General features: G+C 44.3%; 1 protein-coding gene across 1 annotated transcript in view; it reads left to right on the forward strand.

Annotated features, from left to right (window-relative positions):
* The window catches only part of fbn2b (fibrillin 2b), an 89,026-nt gene that overhangs the window by 55,183 nt on the left and 9,394 nt on the right, over window positions 1–24,449 (forward strand). The window contains exons 14-55 of the mRNA XM_083767834.1: window positions 1–82; window positions 257–379; window positions 554–829; window positions 1,044–1,097; window positions 1,230–1,355; window positions 2,232–2,357; window positions 2,647–2,766; window positions 3,732–3,869; window positions 4,004–4,054; window positions 4,368–4,493; window positions 4,825–5,052; window positions 5,262–5,387; window positions 5,539–5,667; window positions 6,743–6,868; window positions 7,522–7,647; window positions 8,171–8,293; window positions 8,447–8,572; window positions 9,005–9,130; window positions 9,875–9,997; window positions 10,207–10,329; window positions 10,447–10,572; window positions 11,179–11,301; window positions 11,834–11,956; window positions 12,149–12,310; window positions 12,497–12,565; window positions 13,187–13,312; window positions 13,468–13,593; window positions 13,712–13,861; window positions 14,164–14,235; window positions 14,498–14,623; window positions 15,400–15,525; window positions 16,238–16,363; window positions 17,094–17,210; window positions 18,033–18,161; window positions 18,345–18,464; window positions 18,761–18,886; window positions 19,113–19,265; window positions 20,107–20,172; window positions 20,326–20,451; window positions 21,261–21,380; window positions 21,663–21,785; window positions 22,632–22,763. The exon at window positions 1–82 is cut by the window's left edge and continues 44 nt beyond it. Of these exons, the coding sequence (XP_083623960.1) occupies window positions 1–82; window positions 257–379; window positions 554–829; window positions 1,044–1,097; window positions 1,230–1,355; window positions 2,232–2,357; window positions 2,647–2,766; window positions 3,732–3,869; window positions 4,004–4,054; window positions 4,368–4,493; window positions 4,825–5,052; window positions 5,262–5,387; window positions 5,539–5,667; window positions 6,743–6,868; window positions 7,522–7,647; window positions 8,171–8,293; window positions 8,447–8,572; window positions 9,005–9,130; window positions 9,875–9,997; window positions 10,207–10,329; window positions 10,447–10,572; window positions 11,179–11,301; window positions 11,834–11,956; window positions 12,149–12,310; window positions 12,497–12,565; window positions 13,187–13,312; window positions 13,468–13,593; window positions 13,712–13,861; window positions 14,164–14,235; window positions 14,498–14,623; window positions 15,400–15,525; window positions 16,238–16,363; window positions 17,094–17,210; window positions 18,033–18,161; window positions 18,345–18,464; window positions 18,761–18,886; window positions 19,113–19,265; window positions 20,107–20,172; window positions 20,326–20,451; window positions 21,261–21,380; window positions 21,663–21,785; window positions 22,632–22,763 (5,245 nt within the window). The remainder of the gene's footprint in view (window positions 83–256; window positions 380–553; window positions 830–1,043; window positions 1,098–1,229; window positions 1,356–2,231; window positions 2,358–2,646; window positions 2,767–3,731; window positions 3,870–4,003; window positions 4,055–4,367; window positions 4,494–4,824; window positions 5,053–5,261; window positions 5,388–5,538; window positions 5,668–6,742; window positions 6,869–7,521; window positions 7,648–8,170; window positions 8,294–8,446; window positions 8,573–9,004; window positions 9,131–9,874; window positions 9,998–10,206; window positions 10,330–10,446; window positions 10,573–11,178; window positions 11,302–11,833; window positions 11,957–12,148; window positions 12,311–12,496; window positions 12,566–13,186; window positions 13,313–13,467; window positions 13,594–13,711; window positions 13,862–14,163; window positions 14,236–14,497; window positions 14,624–15,399; window positions 15,526–16,237; window positions 16,364–17,093; window positions 17,211–18,032; window positions 18,162–18,344; window positions 18,465–18,760; window positions 18,887–19,112; window positions 19,266–20,106; window positions 20,173–20,325; window positions 20,452–21,260; window positions 21,381–21,662; window positions 21,786–22,631; window positions 22,764–24,449) is intronic.

The following is a 24,449-nucleotide window of genomic DNA, read 5'->3' on the forward strand; positions in this document are numbered from 1 at the left end:
CGCTGCGTCAACACTGAGGGAAGCTTCCAGTGTATCTGCAATGCTGGCTTTGAGATCACTCCTGACGGGAAGAACTGCATTGGTGAGGAATCTACATGAGAAGATCAATAAAATATTCTGGATCTATGGGCAGATCTACAAGCTCGCAGTGTGTTGCTGTGAGCTTGTAGATCTGCTATATTCCCAGTTTCACAGATTATTTTTGACATGCCCAGGTGGTTAAAAGACGTTTAATTTCTTTGCGGTGTCTGTCTAGACCACGATGAGTGTGCCACTACCAACATGTGTCTCAACGGAATGTGCATCAACGAGGACGGCAGCTTCAAGTGTATCTGTAAGCCTGGCTTTGCCCTGGCACCCAACGGACGTTACTGCACTGGTATGGATGTTGACATTGACTCATGGGCTACTGGAAAAATATGATACTTGAATAGAGTGCAGACAGACTTGGGATTGTTTGAAACAGTTAAAACCTTTCTTTCTCTCTCCTGCACTCTCCTCCATCTAAAATAAAGCAAAGAAATGCTCAATTTCTTTATTCTCTCATTGCCAGACATTGACGAGTGCCTGACACCTGGCATCTGTATGAATGGACGCTGTCTCAACTCCGAGGGCTCGTTCCGCTGCGAGTGCCCACCGGGCCTGGCCATCGATGTGGACGGGCGCGTGTGTGTAGACACGCACATGAGGACCACCTGCTACGGCGCTATAAAGATGGGCACGTGTTCACGGCCGTTCCCTGGTGCAGTGACAAAGTCTGAGTGTTGCTGTGCCAATCCTGAACATGGGTTCGGAGAGCCTTGTCACCCGTGCCCTGCCCGAAACTCAGGTAATAACTATGTTTCATGTCGATTTTTCAAAAATAGCTCATAGCGCGCCACCGAGTGGCGCGCTACAAGCTTGTAGATCTGCTATTTTTAAATAGCTAAAGCATAACGTAATGCTAACACCAAAAGGGGTTAATGATGTATTCTACATTATAACTCGTAGGTAATAAAATTAAGCACATTTATGCTATTATAATAGTGTCTTTATCCTTATAGCTGAGTTCCAGGCGGTGTGTAGCAGTGGCATCGGTATCACAGCTGACGGCAGAGGTGAGGAACATTTCTCTGTACAGTCTGGTGAATGTGGCCACAATGTTGCCATAATGTATATTGTATTTTACTCACATTTCATAATGATTGAATTATTTGAATATTTATTTTCTTTTACCAATTTCCCGTCAGATATCAATGAATGTGGCTTGGACCCCGATATCTGTCAAAACGGTGTGTGTGAAAACCTGAGAGGAAGCTACCGCTGCAACTGTAACTTTGGTTACGAGTCTGACTCCAGTGGCAAGAACTGTGAAGGTGAGTCAGCCAGGGAATGTTCAGCGTTCTAAAGTGTTCTAAATGAGAATGTGTTTTGTTTTGTTTTGTTTTTCATCTTCTTGCTATGTTAATGGTTCATATTTTAAATAAATGTAGCAGCGTGATCATAGGTGAAACACAGCACAATCACTGAGGTCTGTAGTATGAGGGCAGTTAATGTTTTCGGCAGCACAACTGGTGAATGAGCTAGAAATGGAGCAATGGAATCAGTACAAGGACTAAAAAGGTCTGACTAAAGAAAAGGAACAAACCACCACAAGGAACACTAGCTTTTATTAAAGTGTATTTGACCAACTCCGTCTGAGCACCTTACCCAGTCTGCATGGTTTTTCAATTAAAGGGATAGAGGAATGTACTTGGAAAGTATTTGTTTGCCGTGGCTGCGATATTGTTGATACAACCACATCAGGTACAAAGAAAGACATCTCCATATTGGCACAAAAGGGACACAGACAGACAGGTACAATGGGTACTCAGTCTCTAACAAAGCCTCGCCACCCTCCACTATCACTCCGACATATAAGTCGGATCGGTGGTACAATGTAAGTGTGAGGGCCACGTATAGCGGCCCCAACCTCCAGTACATCAAAAATCAAAATCACTTTGGAATCTTAACACTGATGGGATATTTTGTCAGCACCCTGCAGGGAAATCCTGAGGAAACAATGTGCTAAATAGTTATCGGCTTAGCACGACCATTTTACCACCCTCAAAGTATAGGCCCAAGTGTTACATGGATTTCTATAAACGTCCTTCCCTTCATACTACAAAGACATTTCATTCGTGTGACGTGTAATGAAGCAAACAAAGGGCCATAATTAAAGCCTTCTTTCTTTCTCCTTCCCCGTTCTGCAGACATCAATGAGTGTTTGGTGAACCATCTGCTGTGTGACAACGGCTATTGCAGGAACATTCCGGGCTCCTATACCTGCTCCTGTCCCAACGGCTTTGTTTTCAAACCCGACTCAGAGACGTGTGAAGGTGAGCATTACACACACACACACACACACACACACACACCCTGGCACGTGCTTACAGGCACGTGGGCCGCCAGCCATGCACATATGTTTTGCCAACTGTGAAGGTCACTGTTTGAGTTATCATTACTACCAGATGTGCTCTAGTGTATATCCAGTGAACATTTGGCTCAAGGATAAAGAACGTTACTGTCTTTCTAACTGACAAATGACGATGAGGATGGCCCCATTTAACCTCCAACCCCTGTTTCTGTCTTGCCGGCCCTGAACTATGGTATGCGTTTACATTACAGATGTCAATGAATGTGAGTCAAGCCCCTGTGTCAACGGAGTGTGCCGCAACGTGGCCGGGTCCTTCAACTGCGAGTGTTCCCACGGTAGCAAGCTGGACTCCACCAACACCATCTGCGTGGGTAAGACCTGACACCAAATTCAGCAAAGAAAACAGCACTGCGTGGTCCCAAAGAGTAGTTTTCCTGGGCTGGAGGTGGCCGCTGGAGGGAATACGTGACAGACCTGTGGCAGATGTTGTTTTAGTCTAATTCAATGACCATTCTAATCAAAGTTCATTCTTCAGCTTGTAAATAAACCCCTGAGCTTTAGAGAAGCCATCCGGGGACATTGGTGTCGTCAGATGTTAGGCACGCTGATGTGCAAGGATGATTTATTAGGGATACATGCATGCACACAGCCTTGAATAACACAAGCATTGTTTTACTTTACACAGAAGATTCAAAGTTCAAACCAAAGATTGAAAATGACATGCAGTATAAATTAGCTTAAGGATTGTTTTTCTCCTTCTTTTGTCTGACTCTGGAGACTACAAAAATGTAACTTTCGTTGGAGTCTTGTCAGTTTTGGGGAACCATTCAGAGAGACAGCTAAATGCTAATATAGAATGCAGATGTTATTGTAACTGGAATGGCGTATGACTCAGTGAATAAATACTTAATACATACAGTAATGTATGAGTTGGCTGCTTTCGGAGGCCAAGACATCCCTCTGGTTTTGCTCAATTCTGTTTTTATTTTAGAAGCTCATCACTCAGGAGGTGGGAAAAAATGGAGAGTAAATTGCGGTCTTGTTCTCTGGGTGGGCCTGTGGTTTAGGAGAAATGGTGTCAGTGTTATGACTATACACTTACTCAGTCCATTTATTACCCAATAGCACGGGATTAAACTCAGTGATGCGTGGCCGTTACTCATCCCAACCGCCACAACCCGATCATTATTGTGCCATGGAAGGTTTGCATAGTGGGCGCTATGTTGTTATGTGGTAAAATCCTCTACCTTTCCCGCGTCCTATCCATCTCCCTTTCTCCTCGATCTCTCCCTGCCTAATCTACCTCTCCTTGCCGCCCTCTGTTTGCCCTCTACAGACAGCATGAAGGGTACTTGCTGGCTCAACATCCAAGATGGCCGTTGTGAGGTCAATATCAACGGAGCCACGCTGAAGTCTGAGTGTTGCTCCACACTGGGAGCCGCCTGGGGCAGCCCCTGTGAACGCTGCGAGATCGGTCAGTGCTTGGTCTCATAAAAATTGCACAACATGCACACTACTTACTGTATGTACACACTAAACGCAGCAACCTCCATAAAGGCAGTACAGACACATTAATCAACATAGGTTTCTCTTTCTGTCTCTCCCCAGACACGGCCTGCTCCCGGGGATTCGCTCGTATGAAAGGTCTCATCTGTGAAGGTAAGTTGTGACATGAGAGCACACAAGCGGTGCAATCAGCCGTGACAGACCCATACATCCCTGTGGTGTACTATACACCCAATGCCAAGGCCCATTAATTCATATTTGTTTCTTTTGTCCTTATAATATCCTTCAGCGTTCTCCAAGTAGACATTAGCTGTGTGTACAATCATGTGTGTGTGTGTGTGTGTGTGTGCGTGCGTGCGTGCGTGCGTGCGTGCGTGCGTGCGTGCGTGCGTGCGTGCGTGCGTGCATGTGTGTTACAGTGTCACCATGTCACCGTGTCACCTAACAAATGTCCTCCGCCCTGTAGATATTAATGAGTGTGAGGTGTTCCCCGGAGTGTGTACCAATGGCCGCTGTGTGAACTCCCAGGGCTCCTTCCGCTGTGAGTGTGCTGAGGGCCTCACCTTGGACGGCAGCGGACGCACCTGTGTAGGCAAGTAGAGGACACAACCTGAGCTCATGCTAGACAAACATAAAAATAATCTGTGTAATACGTTTAATCACAAATGTATTTGTCTTGGCAACAATGGTAAAGAGACAACTTCCATATCATCTCAGTACATTATGATATACTGTACCTATAAATCTATATGGATAAGGATCTATAAGGAGTGTTCATTTTACTCACAGAGTTATAAAGGGATAAATTAACACTAATATGTCTATACAGTATATAACTCAAATGACTAATTTTTAGACTAAATTATTCATGTACTTACTTTCATACTGTCATACATCTTACCCCCTGACCTCTTCCTCACTAGATGTGCGTAGCGAGCAGTGCTTCATGAAGTGGCATGAGGATGAATGTGGCGCGCCTCTGCCAGGCCGCTACCGCGTGGACATGTGCTGCTGTTCCGTGGGCGCTGCGTGGGGCATCGACTGTGAGGAGTGTCCCAAACCAGACACAGCAGAGTACAGGGCCATCTGTCCCCGAGGACCCGGCTTCGCCAACCGAGGGGACATACTGACTGGCCGACCCTTCTACAAAGGCAAGAGGCATTAGCGTTACTCATCCGTCTGAGCATTATGTGTACTTATTAAACACGTTAGATTAAACATTAAAACACCAATCCATCATTTTCATGTCCTCCAGATGCTAAGAGTGTAAAGTATTCTAGGTGTTGTGTTTGTGCTGTGTGTCACTGTGTACTGTACAGTATATAATATTTTGAGCTTATTGGTAACATCCTTCTCTTAGATGTGAACGAGTGTAAGGTGTTCAACGGCCTGTGCAGTCACGGAACCTGCCGGAACACCATCGGCAGCTTCAAGTGCCGCTGCTATAACGGCTTCGCTCTCACTGCAGAGGAGAGGAACTGCACAGGTATGGACTGACAGAGGGGAAATAACACAAATAAGAACTCCTTAGATTCCATGCTTGACTGCTGAATTCAGTTCAAGTCCCCTCTATTTCTATATTTTGACATAGCGGTGTAAACCGTGTAATGATGCATTGTGTTTCCTGTGTTCACCAGACATCGATGAGTGTCGTATCTCCCCGGACCTGTGCGGACATGGTACCTGTGTCAACACACCTGGAAGCTTTGAGTGCGAGTGCTTCGAGGGCTATGAGAGCGGTTTCATGATGATGAAGAACTGCATGGGTGAGTTGGCAGGACACGTGCACTGATGCAACTTCACGCACGCACATACACACATACACACACAGGAACACACAGGGCTCCATTAAGCAATTCATATAATATGACATATAATATTACAGTTTTATGAGCTGGGGGCGTGTTGTATGTCATATTGCAATTTTGGGCATGTTAAGAAGCGCTTTCGACACCCCGTGGATTGCGCAAAACGGCCTTGAATTAGTCATGGGTGTGTTTGAGACGTACCCAATCAACATGTCCGTACTATTCTCTTTACCAGTCAGCTGATGTCACATACGGAAAGCGCACTTTGGGGATCGTGGTATTACATTTCTTCAGGCTGGCACCATAGAAGACATGACATGATCCTTGACATGGGAATGTGCTGTGTGAGGATCACTGGTTTAAACAACATTAGGAGAAAAGCCCAAATAACCACTTTAGAAACAAGAAAAGCAACCACAACTAGTAGGCTACAACTACCAATATTTACAAGCAACTTTACAGAAAAAGAAGCCGCTTATAATAAACAGACATGGCAACACTCCAGCAGCCTCCCAGAGCCGCTCAAGTGTAAAATCAAACAGTGCTTTTTGCGTTTATGAGGTGGTCAGACCCACGTCTAATCGTTATGCGCTGAGTGTTTTTAGATCAAGGGGCTTAATAGCAAATTGCGCAAAGCGAAAATAATTAACATATGGACACACAAACAATGCTAATATATTCAGGAACGCCGTATGCCATATGTGTGTGCGTTCAACATGGGCCGATATGCCTTTCATAATACGATTGTGCGCAGAGCGAGGGCAATTTATGTATTACCCCATTGTAAAACGGATCTTCAAAATGGCACCCACAATCTCTTACATTCACTCACACCGTCACTCACATGCACACGGACACAGACACTTGAACAGGATCATCCATGTGCACAAAAACACAGAACTGTCCAATCACAGTCCAAAGGATTGCCTAAATGTCTCCGTACTGTACCCCCCCCCCTTCTTTCCTCCATTCTATTCTTTCTCTTCTGTCTTTGGGTCATTTGGGTCATCCCTCTCTTCCTGTATCCTGGCAGACATTGATGAGTGTGAGAGGAACCCCCTGTTGTGTCGTGGAGGAACATGCCTGAATAATGACGGGAGTTACGACTGTGAATGTCCCCCTGGACACGCACTCAGCACTGATGGTTCCGTTTGTGAAGGTGGGTGTCATACATCACTAGTAAAAGTACAATAAAACACAGACACACACATTCACACTCACACGCGCGCGCGCACACACACACACACACACACACACACACACACACACACACACACACACACACACACACACACAGGTGCAATACATCATCCTTAGCTCATATGGGTAGCGTGTGGCTCAGGAGGTAGAGCGGACGTCTGGGAATCGGAAGGTCCCCGGTTCCATCGCCCCCCCAGGCTGAGTGTCGAGGTGTCCTTGAGTTAAAAGACTGATCCTAACCACTGCATTAATTGCAACCACAAGCTCCTAATAGTTCCTGTAGGATGGGTAAATGCAGAGGACATATTCCAGGTACTGTATGTGGACATGTACTTGGCAAATGTACAACAACTGAACAACAACTGTTATAATAATAACAACAATTATTATTATATGGCAATCCGGTTGAAAAACTACCACTGCTGTCAACAACTGAGAAATTGTATATGGTATTTTCTCTGCGTCTTGGGACCAGCAATGATAATAATATTTATTATCAAGTAATTGAAAGCAACCATATATTTCCGAACCAGTTGTACAGTACACCACACATGGCATAATGTATACTGTACTTCCCGAATGGCCGTTCTGATGGTTTGTCTGTTGGTGCAGATGTGAACGAGTGTCAGCTGAGTGCCAACCTGTGTAAATATGGCCACTGCGTCAACGTGGTGGGAACCTACCAGTGCTCGTGTGACACGGGTTACCAGGCCACGCCGGACCGCCAGGGCTGTGTTGGTGAGTGGAAGTCTGCATACTCTAAACATTACTTTGACCCATTCTGACCTGAGATCAGATTCTAAAAATGTCTGTTTGAAAATGACAGTTTTCTGAAAAAGCTGTTTCTATGTCAGTCGTTCTTCGATTTTTCAAAAATAGCAGACCTACAAGCTCGTAGCGCGCCACTCGGTGGCGCGCTATGAGCTTGTAGATCTGCTATTTTTAAATAGCTAAAGCATAACGTTATGCTAACACCAAAATGGGTTACCGCCCAAAATGGGTTAAAGGGTTAGGGGAGAACGATTCACTGGGTGTGACTGACTGCACACCTGTTGCGCGTCGATCTATTCAATACCTCAGTCACCCCCTAACCCACGTACTTAATGTTCTAATCTGCAGTAATGTATTATGCTATATAGGCTACCGTACTTTGTTTTGCTTTTCTATTTATTGTATGACGCACGTGACTTTGAGTAAAGATGTTACATTTAAGTTAAATTTGAAGTGAACCTAACCATGTAAGTGTGACCTCTCATTGCAGATATTGATGAATGTACCATTATGAACGGAGGTTGTGACACCCACTGTACCAACTCAGACGGCAGTTATGAGTGCAGCTGTAGCGAAGGCTACGCTCTCATGCCTGACCTCAGGACCTGTGCAGGTAATGAAACACAGGGAATGTGGATGTTCACGAACAGCATATTATTATTCACATAATCTATCCAGAAGATATCTCCGACATACATATGTAGCCTAGTATAAACAGTGACAACATGCAGTGCAATCAGTTCTATCCCTGCCGTCTATTGATCAGATATCGACGAGTGCGAGGAGAGCCCAGACATCTGTGATGGAGGCCAGTGCACCAACATCCCCGGAGAATACCGCTGCCTCTGTTATGATGGCTTCATGGCTTCCATGGACATGAGGACCTGTATTGGTGAGAGAAAAATGCTTCGTTACCCAGGAGTCACAATAATAATAATAATAATAATAAAACTTTATTTGTATAGCACCTTTCATGAAATGCAGCTCAAAGTGCTTTACAGAGCAATGGAGGAAAAAATAAAATAAAAGCAAGGCATAAACAAGAGCAGTAATGCAATACATTGAGGACATAAATAACACAAAAATTAAAAGATCAATTAAAAGCAAGACTGTAGAGATGTCTTACTCTCCCCATAGTTTTTCCTTATTTTCTTTATTTTCATTTGTATCTCTGTCTCTATTTCAAATGGACATACAAGGTTTTCACCCGACAGCAATGATGATATATTGAGCAGTGGCTTGCTCTGTCAGAATTGTTCTCCGTTAGTCCGGTTCTCCAAGGTCAAGAACAATGGAATAATAATGTCTGTGTCTGTCCCATCAGATGTGAACGAGTGTGACTTGAACCCAAACATCTGTCTCCACGGTGACTGCGAGAACACCAAGGGCTCCTTTATCTGCCACTGTCAGCTGGGATACTTTGTCAAGAAGGGCTCCACGGGCTGTACAGGTACAAGCTGCACACACACAAGTCAAACACCAAGGGCAGGTTTGTGATGGAGGGCTTTGGGCCATGATGTGCCCACATCTCTGCCAACTGAGGGTTCGTCCATGCATACGGTACAGGGTCATGATGTGCCCATATCTCTGCCAACTGTTCACCCATGCATACGGTACAGGGTCTGAAGATTATTTATTTATGGAAAACTCTTAAACAAAGGAAAACTGAAGTACATGAAGTACAATGTTATGAATGGCTTATACTCTGCTCCGTTGGTGATTTGAACAATTCTCTTATTTCAGTATAGCCCAATGTTAAGGATCATTAAACTTGACTCATATCAAACCATTACATTTACATTTAAATTCCATATTCAACATTGTTATTATTACATCTTATATGCAAGCACACAAGAGTAACATTCTTTGGTTTTGGTTCCACACCATTGCAGCGGCGAGAATTACAATACCAAGAAATACTAAATAATAGTAAGAAAAATAAAAAAGTATATAAATTAACCATAGCACACATTGAGGTGCTTGAAGCTGCTGTGTGTATGTTTCGTATTTCTAAATACTATCCATGTACATGTGTGTGCACTGTGCTGTATGAATGTATAAATATCAATTTACTTGTATCTCTATGTGTACACACATTTATGCACCGTACACAGGTTCGCTAAAAGTGCTGATCCATTGCATTAATGCAACATTTCCAATTATTCATCCAGTGATTGTCTGATTCCCTCCTCAGATATTGATGAATGTGAGATTGGGGCTCATAACTGTGACATGCACGCTGCCTGTGTCAACATTCCCGGAAGCTTTAAGTGTCGCTGTAGAGATGGCTGGGTGGGAGATGGCATCAAGTGTGTGGGTAAGTACAGGGCATCTCCACATTATTCATTTAACTGAGGTCCATATACTGTATAATATTGTGAAGAATTCTACCCCTACACAGTAAAATCCTCAGTATTAATTCAACTCAGAAGAGTACTAGTGTGTCAAAACTGAGCCAAAGGGACCCTCATTTTATGACATTCTCTGTCTCTTTCTGTTTCTGTTTCTGTCTCTGTCTCTCTGTAGACCAGGATGAGTGCTCTGCAGAGGACCACAACTGCAACCTGAATGCAGACTGTGTCAACACACCTGGATCTTATCGCTGTACCTGTAAAGAGGGCTTCAATGGAGATGGTTACTCCTGCTCAGGTATGAGACAAACACTGTCCTTGCAAACAGTGTTGAAACGCTGTTAACAATTCACAGCATCATGCACAGATCTTTCATCAAATGCACTGAATTCACTCGCTGCACATTCCATTTCAGATATGGACGAGTGTGCAGACAATGTGAACCTGTGTGAGAATGGCCATTGTCTGAATGCTCCGGGGGGGTACCGCTGCGAGTGTGAGATGGGCTTCACTCCTACAGATGACAGCAAGGCCTGCCAAGGTACAGTAAACACACTGTGACACCATGTTATTGATCATGTCTGATGCAATCTGTGTTCTCCAGATACCTATAATCCTTCCAGTAATTTATTCTCAGAAAACCTGCTCACAACACATCACATCCATGTGAGGTTGTAGATCTGCTATTCATAGAGTGGGAACAGCATCGTAAACATCTGGCTTAATCTTACAGAACAAAATACTGAAATGTGTATGTTACTGTGACATGTTTAGAGCTTGTAGATCCGCTATTTTTTGCTATTGCCGGTATTTTAATTGAAATCCAGTTTTTTGGGGGGGAGGGGGGGGGGTTGCTTTTTTATTATTGAAATCCTGAAAAGTTCAAATGCCTTTCAAATGCCTCTAATTATAGTTATGTTAACTTTATGAACTAAATACAAATACATTGCACATAAGAAAATAACAATGTAATACTAAACTGATGAGCAAATCAATAATATATCAGTATTCTGATATTAACCTGAGGGCCACATTAAGTGATGTTGCCCATGTATGCTCTGCACCATTGCTTCTTCTTTGCTCGTTCCTCTCTTTCCCATCATAGTGGTGTAACTAATATTCTCGCTAACTGTCTCCTTTACTGTAGACATCGATGAGTGTAACTTCCAAAACATCTGCGTGTTTGGAACATGCCAGAACCTTCCAGGAATGTTCCGCTGTGTGTGTGATGACGGTTACGAACTGGACCGAAGTGGAGGAAACTGTACTGGTTAGTACAACTTAAAACTTACTTTTAATGACATTGATATGCATAATATTATTAGAAACACTCATACTTTGAACAGTGATAAAATGTCCCAGAGTTAGTAGCGTAGCTTTTAACTAGTTAATAATAAATGTTGAATAGCAGACTGGACTGGATTGTCGTTGTTGAAATATTTACCAACTTGAACCAGCTTGTAAATGTATTTAGGTAAGTCCTTTAGTGTCACTGCTAGTTATGATGCATTCATATTGCAAAATGTCAACCATTTCATTTATAAATAAGTACCCCATTATGATCTACATTAGCCTTTAGTTTATTTCCTTCAACTCTTAACCTCTCTACACATCACCCTAATGTGCACAGTGCACACTCAGCACTCAGTGGGATAAACAAGATCATTCATGTACAGTAAATAATTGATGATATAGCCTATATTATGTCACATTTGTTCCTTTCTCTTTAACCTCAGAATATGGACTCATTAAGTCTAGTTAATGTGCGTTGTTAAATTGCTGTGTGTCATTACGTGTTGCAGACATCAACGAGTGTGCAGACCCAGTGAACTGCATTAACGGGCTGTGCATGAACACCCCGGGGAGCTATGTGTGCCAGTGTCCGGGTGACTTTGAGCTCAACCCCACCAGAGTGGGCTGTGTGGGTGAGTACATCTGAATGCTGTGGTCACCACAGTGTGGTGTCATAAATCTAAGGCAAGGGTGAAATGAGGCAAACCCGTTGGAAAATAACTTTCAGTCATCAAAGTCTCTTGCCCAGTCCTGCCTGGTGAAAGGAAAAAGCTTGTGTGTTGATACTGTTCAAGTGTGTAACTCCTTTTCTCTCTCCTTCTCAGATACCCGAGTTGGCAACTGTTTCCTTGACACTCTGGCACGAGGAGATGGAGGAATCTCCTGCAGTGCAGAGATCGGAGTGGGCGTGACCAGAGCCTCCTGTTGCTGCTCCCTGGGCGGAGCCTGGGGAAACCCCTGTGAACTCTGCCCCGCCCCCAACTCCAGTACGCCATAGTTTGTTAATTGATAGTTGGTTGATTGAGTGACTGAGTGACTGAGTGACTGATACATGTATTGATGGTATTCCACTATATAGTTTTACTTTGGTGAAACGTGATAGTTTCTTCTCCAGACTGAAATTCGTGTTTAAAGTCACATTCACTGACTGGATATTTCTGTGTTGTTTGTAGCGGAGTACAAGACGTTGTGCCCTGGAGGAGAGGGATTCAGGCCCAACCCTATAACTGTTATCCTGGAAGGTAAACTATCCATCTTCTCTGCCGGTTTATTGATTGCACAGTGGCAATTTGCGTTCAGCCTGCGCGCCTCCAAACTGTACATTTGTTTCACTCTCCACAGCAGTACATTACAATAACACAATCTTTGTATATCTATCTCCAGTATGCTTCTACTAGCTATCAAATCAATCTTACTGCTGAAAATATCTGTGGAATAGCTTGTCCGAGAATTTAAAACAAAGTGTAAATCTAATTAAATTAAAAAAAAGGCTTAAACAGGCGTTATTGGATAAATACCATACAGTACGCTGAAGAATTAAATAAAATGCTAATGTGAAATGATTAAGTGAACGATTAGGGATCCAAGTTTCAACTTTATGCTTTTGTCTGTGTTTTGTTTGTTCTTTTTTCTTGTGGTTGTCTTATTCTTTGTTTTTTATGTTTCGTCCAAATGTTGATTGTTTTGTAGACCCAGTACATGTTCTACGTTCTTATGTAAGGAGGATAGGCATACATAAGCTTTAAGCTTCTGCCTATAACTTTTCGATCGTGTTTAAAAAAATGAAAAAAAAGTTTTGTAATTGTCTAAACTGAATAGATGGAAATAAGCCATATTCATTCAATGCTGTCTATGTGCCCCAGATATCGATGAGTGCCAGGAGCTTCCAGGCCTGTGCCAGGGCGGTAACTGTGTCAACACCTTTGGCAGCTTCCAATGCGAGTGTCCAGCAGGCTACTACCTCAATGAAGAAACACGTATCTGCGAGGGTAAGAACTGAAGAGGTGGATGGCTTTATTGACGCAAGCGTTTATTTCATGGAAACCTTATAACGCTTTCTGTGTGCTAGACTAGCCTCAGGGTCAGGTTTGCCCTTTTGTCATCTTTCGTCACACATATCGCATATTTCCATTTTCCTGTGTAGATATTGATGAGTGCACAACCCACATTGGAATCTGCGGCCCTGGTACCTGCTACAACACACTGGGCAACTACACCTGCGTCTGTCCCCCTGAATACATGCAGGTCAATGGAGGAAACAACTGCATGGGTAAGTGACCATTTCAGACCTCATATCAGTATTGCTCTGAACAAGGCAATATACAAATACATACATACATATAATGTTGGGTGGAAACCTCATATGTCCAAAACTGTTTGTGTGACAGACATGAGGAAGAGCGTGTGTTACCGTAACTACAATGACACGTGTGAGAACGAGCTGTCATTCAACATGACCAAGAAGATGTGCTGCTGTGCCTACAACGTGGGCAAAGCCTGGAATAAACCGTGTGAGGCCTGCCCCACGCCTGCTACCTGTGAGTAACACCTACCACACACACACACACACACACACACACGCACGCACACACGCACGCACGCACGCACGCACGCACGCACGCACGCACACACACACACACACACACACACACACACACACACAAGGAAAGTGGATTTGGGGGGCTGCTGACATGAAACGGTTTGAAAAACCCTGAACTAAAGAGTGGGGACTTATAGCAGAGTGATAGTACCAACACAGTAACATAGTCATTCAATGTTTTCATTCCTTTCATTTGTTCCTAATTTCACGTGTTGACTCTTCTCTCTCTGCACACCGTAGCTGAGTACCAGTTGCTATGTGGTAACCAGGCTCCTGGCTTCATCATTGACATACACACTGGCAAACCTATAGGTAAGATCATCAAAGCATCAACGTTTACAATCAGATCCTACGATCCTTGTGTTTGTAATAAAAATAAAATCTAAATAAGTAGTTGTGAGTAACATTTTGGGGTACCAGGCTACAGTATATACAATAGCTCAATAATAAATGTAGTTATTTTTCACATTGATTTCTTTGATAATCTTTGAATATTCTTGGCTATTATGATGTCATGCCCAAAATAGTGAGACAAAGTTAGAGTAATATCCTCTTGATATGTGTGACCCTGCAGATATTGACGAGTGCAGAGAGATCCCAGGTATTTGTGCCAACGGAGTGTGCATCAATCAGATTGGAAGTTTCCGCTGTGAGTGTCCAATGGGTTTCAGCTACAACAACATTCTGCTCATCTGCGAGGGTAAGATACTGAATATGTATAATTTTGTTATTGAACTGTTTGAACAGTGCAAATAACTTCACCCATTTCTGTCTACCTCTCCTACTGAGCCTATGTAAGTTTCTCTCTTCTCGTGTGTGTGCGTGTGTGCGTGCGTGTCCTTTCCTTTATACAAACCATTAAACCATCTCCGGTCTCTGCTTCAAACATTATGTGGACATACTTTTCTCATACACTTCAACTTTAGTGCAATTTCCACACTAATGCATGCACAGACAAACATGCAGACACAGGCAGGCAGGCAGGCACGCACGCACTCACTCGCACACGCACAGGCACAGGCACGCACGCACGCACGCATGCACACCCACCCACACGCGCACACACACACACACACACACACACACACACACACACACACACACATACACAGACGCACGCACGCACAGACACACACACACACATACACACACACACACACACACACACACACACACACACACACACACACACACACACAGACGGAGACATTCACTCACTGGAAAGACAGTTTTACAATCACTCCGCTCAGTGGAGTTAATACTCTCCTTTCCCACATGAGTTATCTTCTTGTAAAGACAAGTATATTGGCTGTGTACGCCTGCAGTCGCCTTCCAGGGCCTTCAATCACACAGTGGCAGTCAGTGACCGGTTCTACTGAGCAGGAGCCAAAATGGCGCCAGTCTGTTAGCTACCCCAGCTCTGATGAGACACTTATAGAGTCTGTGATTGATATCTCCATTTTCCCTCCTACTCAGATATTGACGAGTGCAACAGTGGCGACAACCTCTGCCAGCGCAACGCCAACTGTATCAACATTCCAGGAAGCTATCGCTGCGAATGCTCGCCTGGCTTCAAACTGTCTCCCAGCGGGGCCTGCATGGGTAAGTCTGGTGTCTGTAACGGATGGGACTAATATCTGAGATGTGACACAAGGAGGAGGGCAATTGATGTTTATTGTTTCGGTGCTGTAAGGGGAACTATCAATTTACCCTTGTGGAGGATAAATGGATGACGACATTGTCTTCATGGTTGAGGAAGGAGACTTGAACAGGGCAAAGTTGTTAATTCATACTGGTTTCCTGTTTTTATGCTAGACTTTGCCTTCGACGGAATGAAATAAATATTATAGTTTATGGATAAATTGTACTGCCCAGTAAAATCCTGTGTGCTCATTTATGCGTCCATTTACGCTTTCAGAGTTACATTACCAGCATTGCTAGGATTTTACTGTGCAGAAATTAGTATTGCACTTTGCACTCATTACACAGTATCAAGTATACTCACACAGAAGGTAGCCCTGAAACTGGGAGGTCGGGGTTGGATCCCTGGCCGGATCATACTGTGAAAATGGGACCCAATGCCTCCCTGCTTGGCACTCAGCATCGATGGGTTGGATAGGGGGGTCAAATCAACTAATCAAATGATTCCCGAGCGCGGCACAGCTGCAGCTCACCACTCCTTGGCTGCGGCTCACCGCTCCAAGAGATGGGTCAAATGCGGAGAACAAATTTCACTGCAGTAACGTGTGTGACACATCGTACGACTTTGACTTGTTCTGATATTGTCTCCTCTGTCTGTCTTTTCCCCTCACAGACCGTAATGAGTGCCAGGAGATTCCCAACGTCTGCAGCCATGGAGAGTGTATTGACACCCAGGGCAGCTACCGCTGTCTCTGCCACAATGGCTTCAAGGCCACTGCTGATCAGACCATGTGCATGGGTGAGTCTAAAACAATGCTTAAAAACACACACGCACACGCACTCTCACACACGCACGCACACAGGCACGCACGCATGCATGAATGCACAAAACTGTATTTCACCTGATTCTGCAAAATATGTTGATAATAGTTAAATCCTCAGAGTTCATTTAACTCAGAGAGTGTACAAATGGATTAATTAAATTTTCAGTACAATAATTAAGGAATTTACTCACACACACACACACACACACACACACACACACACACACAGACGCACGCACGCACACACGCACACACTTCTCCATTGTTTACGGATGTCCTTAGAAGCGATTTGGAATCCCCTGGAGTCCTACTATTAAAAACAGATGACACAGCATAAAACATTTAAACAGTTTAAATTGTATAATATACCGCACAAGAATGCTGTCCAATTATTATTAACATACAGTACTATGCTATGTAGTGCTGCACCATTCTTGCTCAAATGTGAATCTCAATTTTCTTCCACAAGAATTCTTCACAGAATGAGATTGCACAGGTGTCTGAAACTAGATCTCCACCTTTTTTTCGATGAAATGCAACTGTAGGCCTATGTACGTTTTTCATGATCTCACCATTGTATTTCATTCTAACCATTACCATATTGTTCTGTGTGTGTGTGTGTGTGTGTGTGTGTGTGTGTGTGTGTGTGTGTGTGTGTGTGTGTGTGTGTGTGTGTGTGTGTGTGTGTGTGTGTGTGTATTCCAGACATTGACGAGTGTGACAGACAGCCCTGTGGTAACGGCACCTGTAAGAACACTGTGGGATCCTACAACTGTCTGTGCTTCCCTGGTTTCGAACTCACGCACAACAACGACTGCATGGGTACGTATGACCTCTGACCTACGGCTGTATCATATAAGGGAAAGGGAAAGGGTGCCTTACCTGTTTCACCCAGCAGATGGCTGCTCAGATGCCTCCGATTGGCCCACGGGGAGAGCTTAACCCATTCTGACCTGAGATCAGATTCTAAAAATGTCTTCTACATCCTGACAGTTTTCTGAAAAAGCTCTGTTTCTATGTCTGTCGTTCTTCGATTTTTCAAAAATAGCAGACCTACAAGCTCGTAGCGCGCCACTCGGTGGCGCGCTACGAGCTTGTAGATCTGCTATTTTTCAATAGCTAAAGCATAACATAATGCTAACACCAAAAGGGGTTCCCGCCCCGGAATGGCTTAACTAGTGTTAAACCCGGTCCGACTGAACTGAGTAGTACCATAATAACATAGAGTATAGGACTTTATGCAGGACATATTCTACAGCATGGCATAGATGAATCATTAGTAGGCACAGGTGTACAGGTTGTACGGTTTGTACAATATCTATGACACAGAAGAAAACACCTTTACCTGTACTTTTTGTGGTAAAAGTGCTCAAACGTACTTTCTTTTCCTGCCTTGATCTCCTTATCCCCAATCACCCCCGCCCTCCTTAACTTTGTTTTTCTTGGAGAAACTAAATAACGACACGATGGGAACTACAGTATGCACAAAAACAAACTCTTGATTCTGAGATGTTAGACCAGTTGATAACTGACTGTTCTGTTGTCATCACAGCAATGCTTTAGTTTTTGACAAAATGATAAAAATCTCATTTAGGTATATTTTGACTATGTTTGTTTACGGTTGTGCTGCTTCTCTCCATCCAGACATAGACGAGTGCAGCGCTCTGCAGGGCCAGGTGTGCAGGAACGGACAGTGCATCAACGCCCTGGGCTCCTTCCAGTGTTTCTGCCACGACGGCTATGAGAACACCCCTGATGGAAAGAACTGTGTCGGTAAGTCAGCCATGACTTGAGCCATGACTTGAGTCAATGACGTATTTGACGCATTGACTCATACGGCATGCATTACTGTTGGTGTGACCCGGTACTCATCGGTGGACTTTGGTAGACAAAGTATACATTTGTCATTATCTCTCTCTTTCTCTGTCTCACTCTCACATTCTCCGATGTTCACAGATATTAATGAGTGTGTGAGTCTGCCCGGTACCTGCTCTCCTGGAACCTGCCAGAACCTGGATGGTTCCTTCCGTTGCATCTGCCCACCTGGATACGAGGTGCAGAATGACCAATGTATAGGTAGGTACAGGTAGACCTCCCCCACACAGGCAAAAATACACAGTCTCATAGGAACCTGTTCAAACAGCTCCTACACATTAGCACCAGGGTATCTTAGACATTACTAACCTTGCCATCTGGTCACACACACACACACACACACACACACACACACACACACGTGCGCGCTCACACACACACACACACACACACACACACACACACACACACACACACACACACACACACACACACACACTTCACATATGTAAATTACAGTTCTTGCTGCTGACCTCCACCCCTCCCTCCCTGTACAGATATCAACGAGTGTGAAGTGGAGCCTAACATCTGCCAGTTTGGCACGTGTACCAACACACCTGGGAGCTTCGAGTGCATCTGCCAACCCGGCTTTGTGCTCTCTGACAACAGACGCCGTTGCTTCGGTGAGGGCAACCTGTGCAAACCATTAAGTTTGTCTACTACAGTCAACAGTAGGCAGCAGAAATGGTGTCTCTGAGTCTGAGCTGCTGCATGCGATGCGACTTCCAGAACTAGATATATTTAATAGACTTTCTTGTACACCAATGATAAATATGACAGAATTGTCCTTCATGTGTCTCAAACGTCACGAAAACCAATTTTCTTTTTACCCTATCTGTGCCCTTGCAGACACCAGAGTGAGCTTCTGCTTTACTAAGTTTGAGGCTGGGAAGTGCTCTGTTCCCAAAGCCTTCAACACCACGAAAGCTAAGTGCTGCTGTAGCAAGATGCCTGGTGAGGGCTGGGGACTCCCCTGTGAGCTGTGTCCACGAGAGAGTGAGGGTGAGTGTTTCACAGTCACACACACACAGACACACACACACACACACACACACACACACACACACACACAGATACAATTTAGTAATTTAGTATATGCTCTTATCCATAGAGAATTATTTACGCGGTTGCCCTTAAGTGCCACAAACATCTTTTAAACAAGTGGAACAGAGAATTGTAGTGCTACCTGTCTAACAGGTTCTGGCAGGATTGATTTTAAAATTATTTTACTTGTCTATAAAGCTCTCAATGGTCTCGCACCTTCCTACCTACATGACTGCCTGCCTAAATATGTCCCAAACCGTCCGCTAAGGTCTTCCACTGCTGGCCTGCTCGCTTTGCCTAAAAAAATGTCAACTAAAAAATACAGGGAAGCAGCTTTTTGCTTCTACGGCATGGAACAAGCTCCCTCTGTACCTTCGTCAGGCAGCCTCTGTAGACATTTTTAAAGCTCAGCTCAAGACCCACTTCTACAACATTGCTTTTAATTGATCTTTTAGTTGTTGTTTTTTTTATTTAGTTTTTTAGTTTTTGTTATTCATGTCCTCACTGTATTGTATTACTGTCGTTGCCTTGCTTTTCTTTTATTCTCCATTGTTCTGTAAAGCACTTTGAGCTGCATTTCATGTCATGAAAGGTGCTATACAAATAAAGTTTTATTATTATTATTAACCATAAAATGCTAGGTATGTTCTACAAAATGTCTACAAATAAACAACATATAGGTGTAGACAGTGACAATGGCCAACTAGCACAGCCAAACCTTTTAGACTAGATAGAATTTCCTGTTGAGTTAGTCTTGGTCTAACTTGTGGCGTTGTGTATGTTGTCTGTCTCCGTCTAGCTGCCTTTGATACTCTGTGTCCCTATGGCCATGGACACCTGCCTGGACCAGGTGATGCCCGTGAAGGTAATTTAATTTCCTCCATTCCATCATTTCTTGCCAGTTGTTAAACTGATATCTTCCAGATGATCCAGTGGATGGGTAAATGTTGCAGGTCATGTGTATCTCAGGAGTTAGACTCAGTCACTCATGGCTCTTATACCTTCTCTGTGTCTGTAGATATGAATGAGTGTCTGGACAACCCCGGCGTCTGCCAGAACGGCATCTGTATCAACACGGACGGCTCGTTCCGCTGCGAGTGTCCCTTTGGATACAACCTGGACTTCACTGGAGTCAACTGTGTTGGTATGTTTGGCTTCTCCCGTACACTATACACTACCGTTTCTCCATAGTGGAGATGAAATGATTTTTATTCATTTTCAGTAATTGATTTCACTTCCCAGAATTCTTTTTTGTTTGTGATTTATCATGTAAAGGTTTCTGAAATGTTCTATTTACAACTTTCTTCCATATTATAAAATATTATAGATTTTGACAGTTGTGTAAACTGGGCAATTATCTGTTGGTGTTCAAATAGTGTGTGGTTTATGTTGTACTTTATTTTACCATTATTTTATGGTCTAAATTACGGAATAAAATTCATAATGGAATAATTAAATAATCACAAAACTAACCGTGATATTAATTGATCTGCAAAAATATTATTTTTAACAGGCTATCAACAGCTTCAGGAAGACGGCAACACCATAGATTAATGTCCTTGTGACTGTCTCTGTCTCTAGATACTGATGAGTGCTCCATAGGGAACCCATAGATTAATGTCCTTGTGACTGTCTCTCCCTCTAGATACTGATGAGTGCTCCATAGGGAACCCATAGATTAATGTCCTTGTTTGTCTCCCTCTAGATACTGATGAGTGCTCCATAGGGAACCCATAGATTAATGTCCTTGTTTGTCTCCCTCTAGATACTGATGAGTGCTCCATAGGGAACCCATAGATTAATGTCCTTGTTTGTCTCCCTCTAGATACTGATGAGTGCTCCATAGGGAACCCATAGATTAATGTCCTTGTGACTGTCTCTCCCTCTAGATACTGATGAGTGCTCCGTAGGGAACCCATAGATTAATGTCCTTGTGACTGTCTCTCCCTCTAGATACTGATGAGTGCTCCATAGGGAACCCGTGTGGAAATGGAACCTGCACCAACGTAGTGGGAGGCTTTGAGTGTTCCTGTCACGAGGGCTTCGAACCCGGCTCCATGATGACGTGCGAAGGTCGGTCTTATGCATACACAATTTTCACTTTTATGCATCACTAAGCCATTATGTCAGATCTAACGTGTGTCCTCTCCCTCCCTTTATGTCAGATCTAACGTGTGTCCTCTCCCTCCCTTTATGTCAGATCTAACGTGTGTCCTCTCCCTCCCTTTATGTCAGATCTAACGTGTGTCCTCTCCCTCCCTTTATGTCAGATCTAACGTGTGTCCTCTCCCTCCCTTTATGTCAGATCTAACGTGTGTCCTCTCCCTCCCTTATGCTCCCTCTCTCTCTCGGTAGACATCAACGAGTGCTCCCAGAACCCTCTGCTGTGTGCGTTCCGTTGTGTCAACACCTTTGGCTCTTACGAGTGTATGTGTCCCGGGGGTTATGTGCTGCGAGACGATCATCGTATGTGCAGAGGTGAGCCGATGCCAGATGGTCTCTCTCCACAGGAATAACATTTAGCTTAACCAATTCTGGACGGGTACCCCTTTTGGTGTTTTAGGCATTATGTTATACTTTAGCTATTGAAAAATCGTAAAATGTGGAGCAGATCTTCTTGTTTCTGGGGTGGTCCCTGGAACAACATATTTTCAGATGGGGGTCCGTGGCCAAATACAGAACATTCTGGGGGTCCTTGACATGAAAAAGGTTGAGCACCACTGACATAGAAACATAGGGTTTTCAGAAAACATATGAATTTAGAAGATATTTTTTTAGAATCGGCCTCAGTGCTAAATGGGTTAATGTCTCTCTCTCTCTCTTTATTAGGCTGTCCTCCCACCCGCTCCCCCCTCTCTCGCTCTTTCTTTCTCTCTCATTTTTCTCTCTCAGTCAGTAGTTTTGACAGGCATTTGTGTAGTTATTGTCATTGAGGTGACATTACTGTAACTAGACCCTCCAGAAAAACGTGGTCAAACATCCTTGATTATGCGGCTTAAAATCCTTCATGCTGTGAAATTACAGGCAAAATATGCTGAGAAATACCAAAAGTTGGGAAATATGCGAAATATGCGAAATGTTGTAAAATATGGAGGATCTTATGTGATTTTATGCAGTGAAATATGCGGGAAGTTGCGAAATATGTGGGAGGTTTGCACGATTATACGCCCTCTTATTTTTTTACGCCTGCATAATCTGCGCCATTTGGCTGATTATGTGGTAAATTATGCGATCACATAAATGCATTTTTCTGGAGGGTCTAATTAACTAAAGTTTAGTTAATTGCTGCTATTTATACACCTATCTCTCTCTCTCTCTCTTCAGACCAGGATGAGTGCTCAGAGGGGCTGGATGACTGTGAATCCAAGGGCATGACCTGTAAGAACCTGATCGGTACCTTCATGTGTATCTGTCCTCCTGGCATGCAGCGCCGGCCCGACGGAGAGGGATGTATGGGTGAGTGACACCCTTTAATGCAGACCAAGAGGTTCCCCATTTAGACACTCATACTGTATGTAATGCAGACCAAGAGACACTCATACTGTACATATGTACTATGTAGTGGGGAGATTCGACCAAACTATACCAGTTATATATTTTGGATGTTTTCATAGTGAAATGGCTAGAGAGCTGACCATATAATTGCAAAGTCTCCGGTTCGAGACCAGGTTGTCGCATGCCCCCCCCCTTCCCTCTGCCCTAGCTTTCCTGTTGTTGTTCTGTTACGTACAACAATAAAACATGGATCCACCACCAAACATACTCATTAATTAATAATTAGTTTATACTCATTTGTATTTCTAATCATCTAGATTTACTCTAGATTAATATTAGCCAAAAGATGAATCATTTTTTAACTTTTCCTTCTTTTTTTTGTTGCTCTATTTGGGGTATATTACAGGTTTATGTATATTCGTTACTTAGAACTGTAACTTGCTTTCATGATGAGGTTGGAAAGTTCCCAATAGCATTATCTTCTATCAATCATAAAATGAAAATGTCTAAAAAGAAAATGTGGATTGGGCATTTAAAAAAAGGGGGGGGGGGGGGAACAAAATAACAGTCCCCTCAGTGCCCATGCCAATAAATACTGTTGTTCTGTCCTCTGACTTTGTCACCCTTTCCCCTGTCCCTCCTGTCATCCTTTCCCCTGTCCCTCCTGTCATCCTTTCCCCTGTCCCTCCTGTCATCCTTTCCCCTGTCCCTCCTGTCATCCTTTCCCCTGTCCCTCCTGTCACCCTTTCCCCTGTCCCTCCTGTCCCTCCTGTCATCCTTTCCCCTGTCCCTCCTGTCCCTCCTGTCATCCTTTCCCCTGTCCCTCCTGTCACCCTTTCCCCTGTCCCTCCTGTCCCTCCTGTCATCCTTTCCCCTGTCCCTCCTGTCATCCTTTCCCCTGTCCCTCCTGTCACCCTTTCCCCTGTCCCTCCTGTCATCCTGTCCCTCCTGTCATCCTTTCCCCTGTCCCTCCTGTCATCCTTTCCCCTGTCCCTCCTATCACCCTTTCCCCTGTCCCTCCTGTCATCCTTTCCCCTGTCCCTCCTGTCATCCTTTCCCCTGTCCCTCCTGTCATCCTTTCCCCTGTCCCTCCTGTCACCCTTTCCCCTGTCCCTCCTGTCATCCTTTCCCCTGTCCCTCCTGTCATCCTTTCCCCTGTCCCTCCTGTCACCCTTTCTCCTGTCCCTCCTGTCATCCTTTCCCCTGTCCCTCCTGTCATCCTTTCCCCTGTCCCTCCTGTCACCCTTTCCCCTGTCCCTCCTGTCATCCTTTCCCCTGTCCCTCCTGTCATCCTTTCCCCTGTCCCTCCTGTCACCCTTTCCCCTGTCCCTCCTGTCACCCTTTCCCCTGTCCCTCCTGTCATCCTTTCCCCTGTCCCTCCTGTCACCCTTTCTCCTGTCCCTCCTGTCATCCTTTCCCCTGTCCCTCCTGTCATCCTTTCCCCTGTCCCTCCTGTCACCCTTTCCCCTGTCCCTCCTGTCATCCTTTCCCCTGTCCCTCCTGTCATCCTTTCCCCTGTCCCTCCTGTCACCCTTTCCCCTGTCCCTCCTGTCACCCTTTCCCCTGTCCCTCCTGTCATCCTTTCCCCTGTCCCTCCTGTCCCTCCTGTCATCCTTTCCCCTGTCCCTCCTATCATCCTTTCCCCTG

Source organism: Protomyctophum parallelum, assembly GCF_964188405.1.
Source record: "Protomyctophum parallelum genome assembly, chromosome: 6".
NCBI lineage: Eukaryota > Metazoa > Chordata > Actinopteri > Myctophiformes > Myctophidae > Protomyctophum > Protomyctophum parallelum.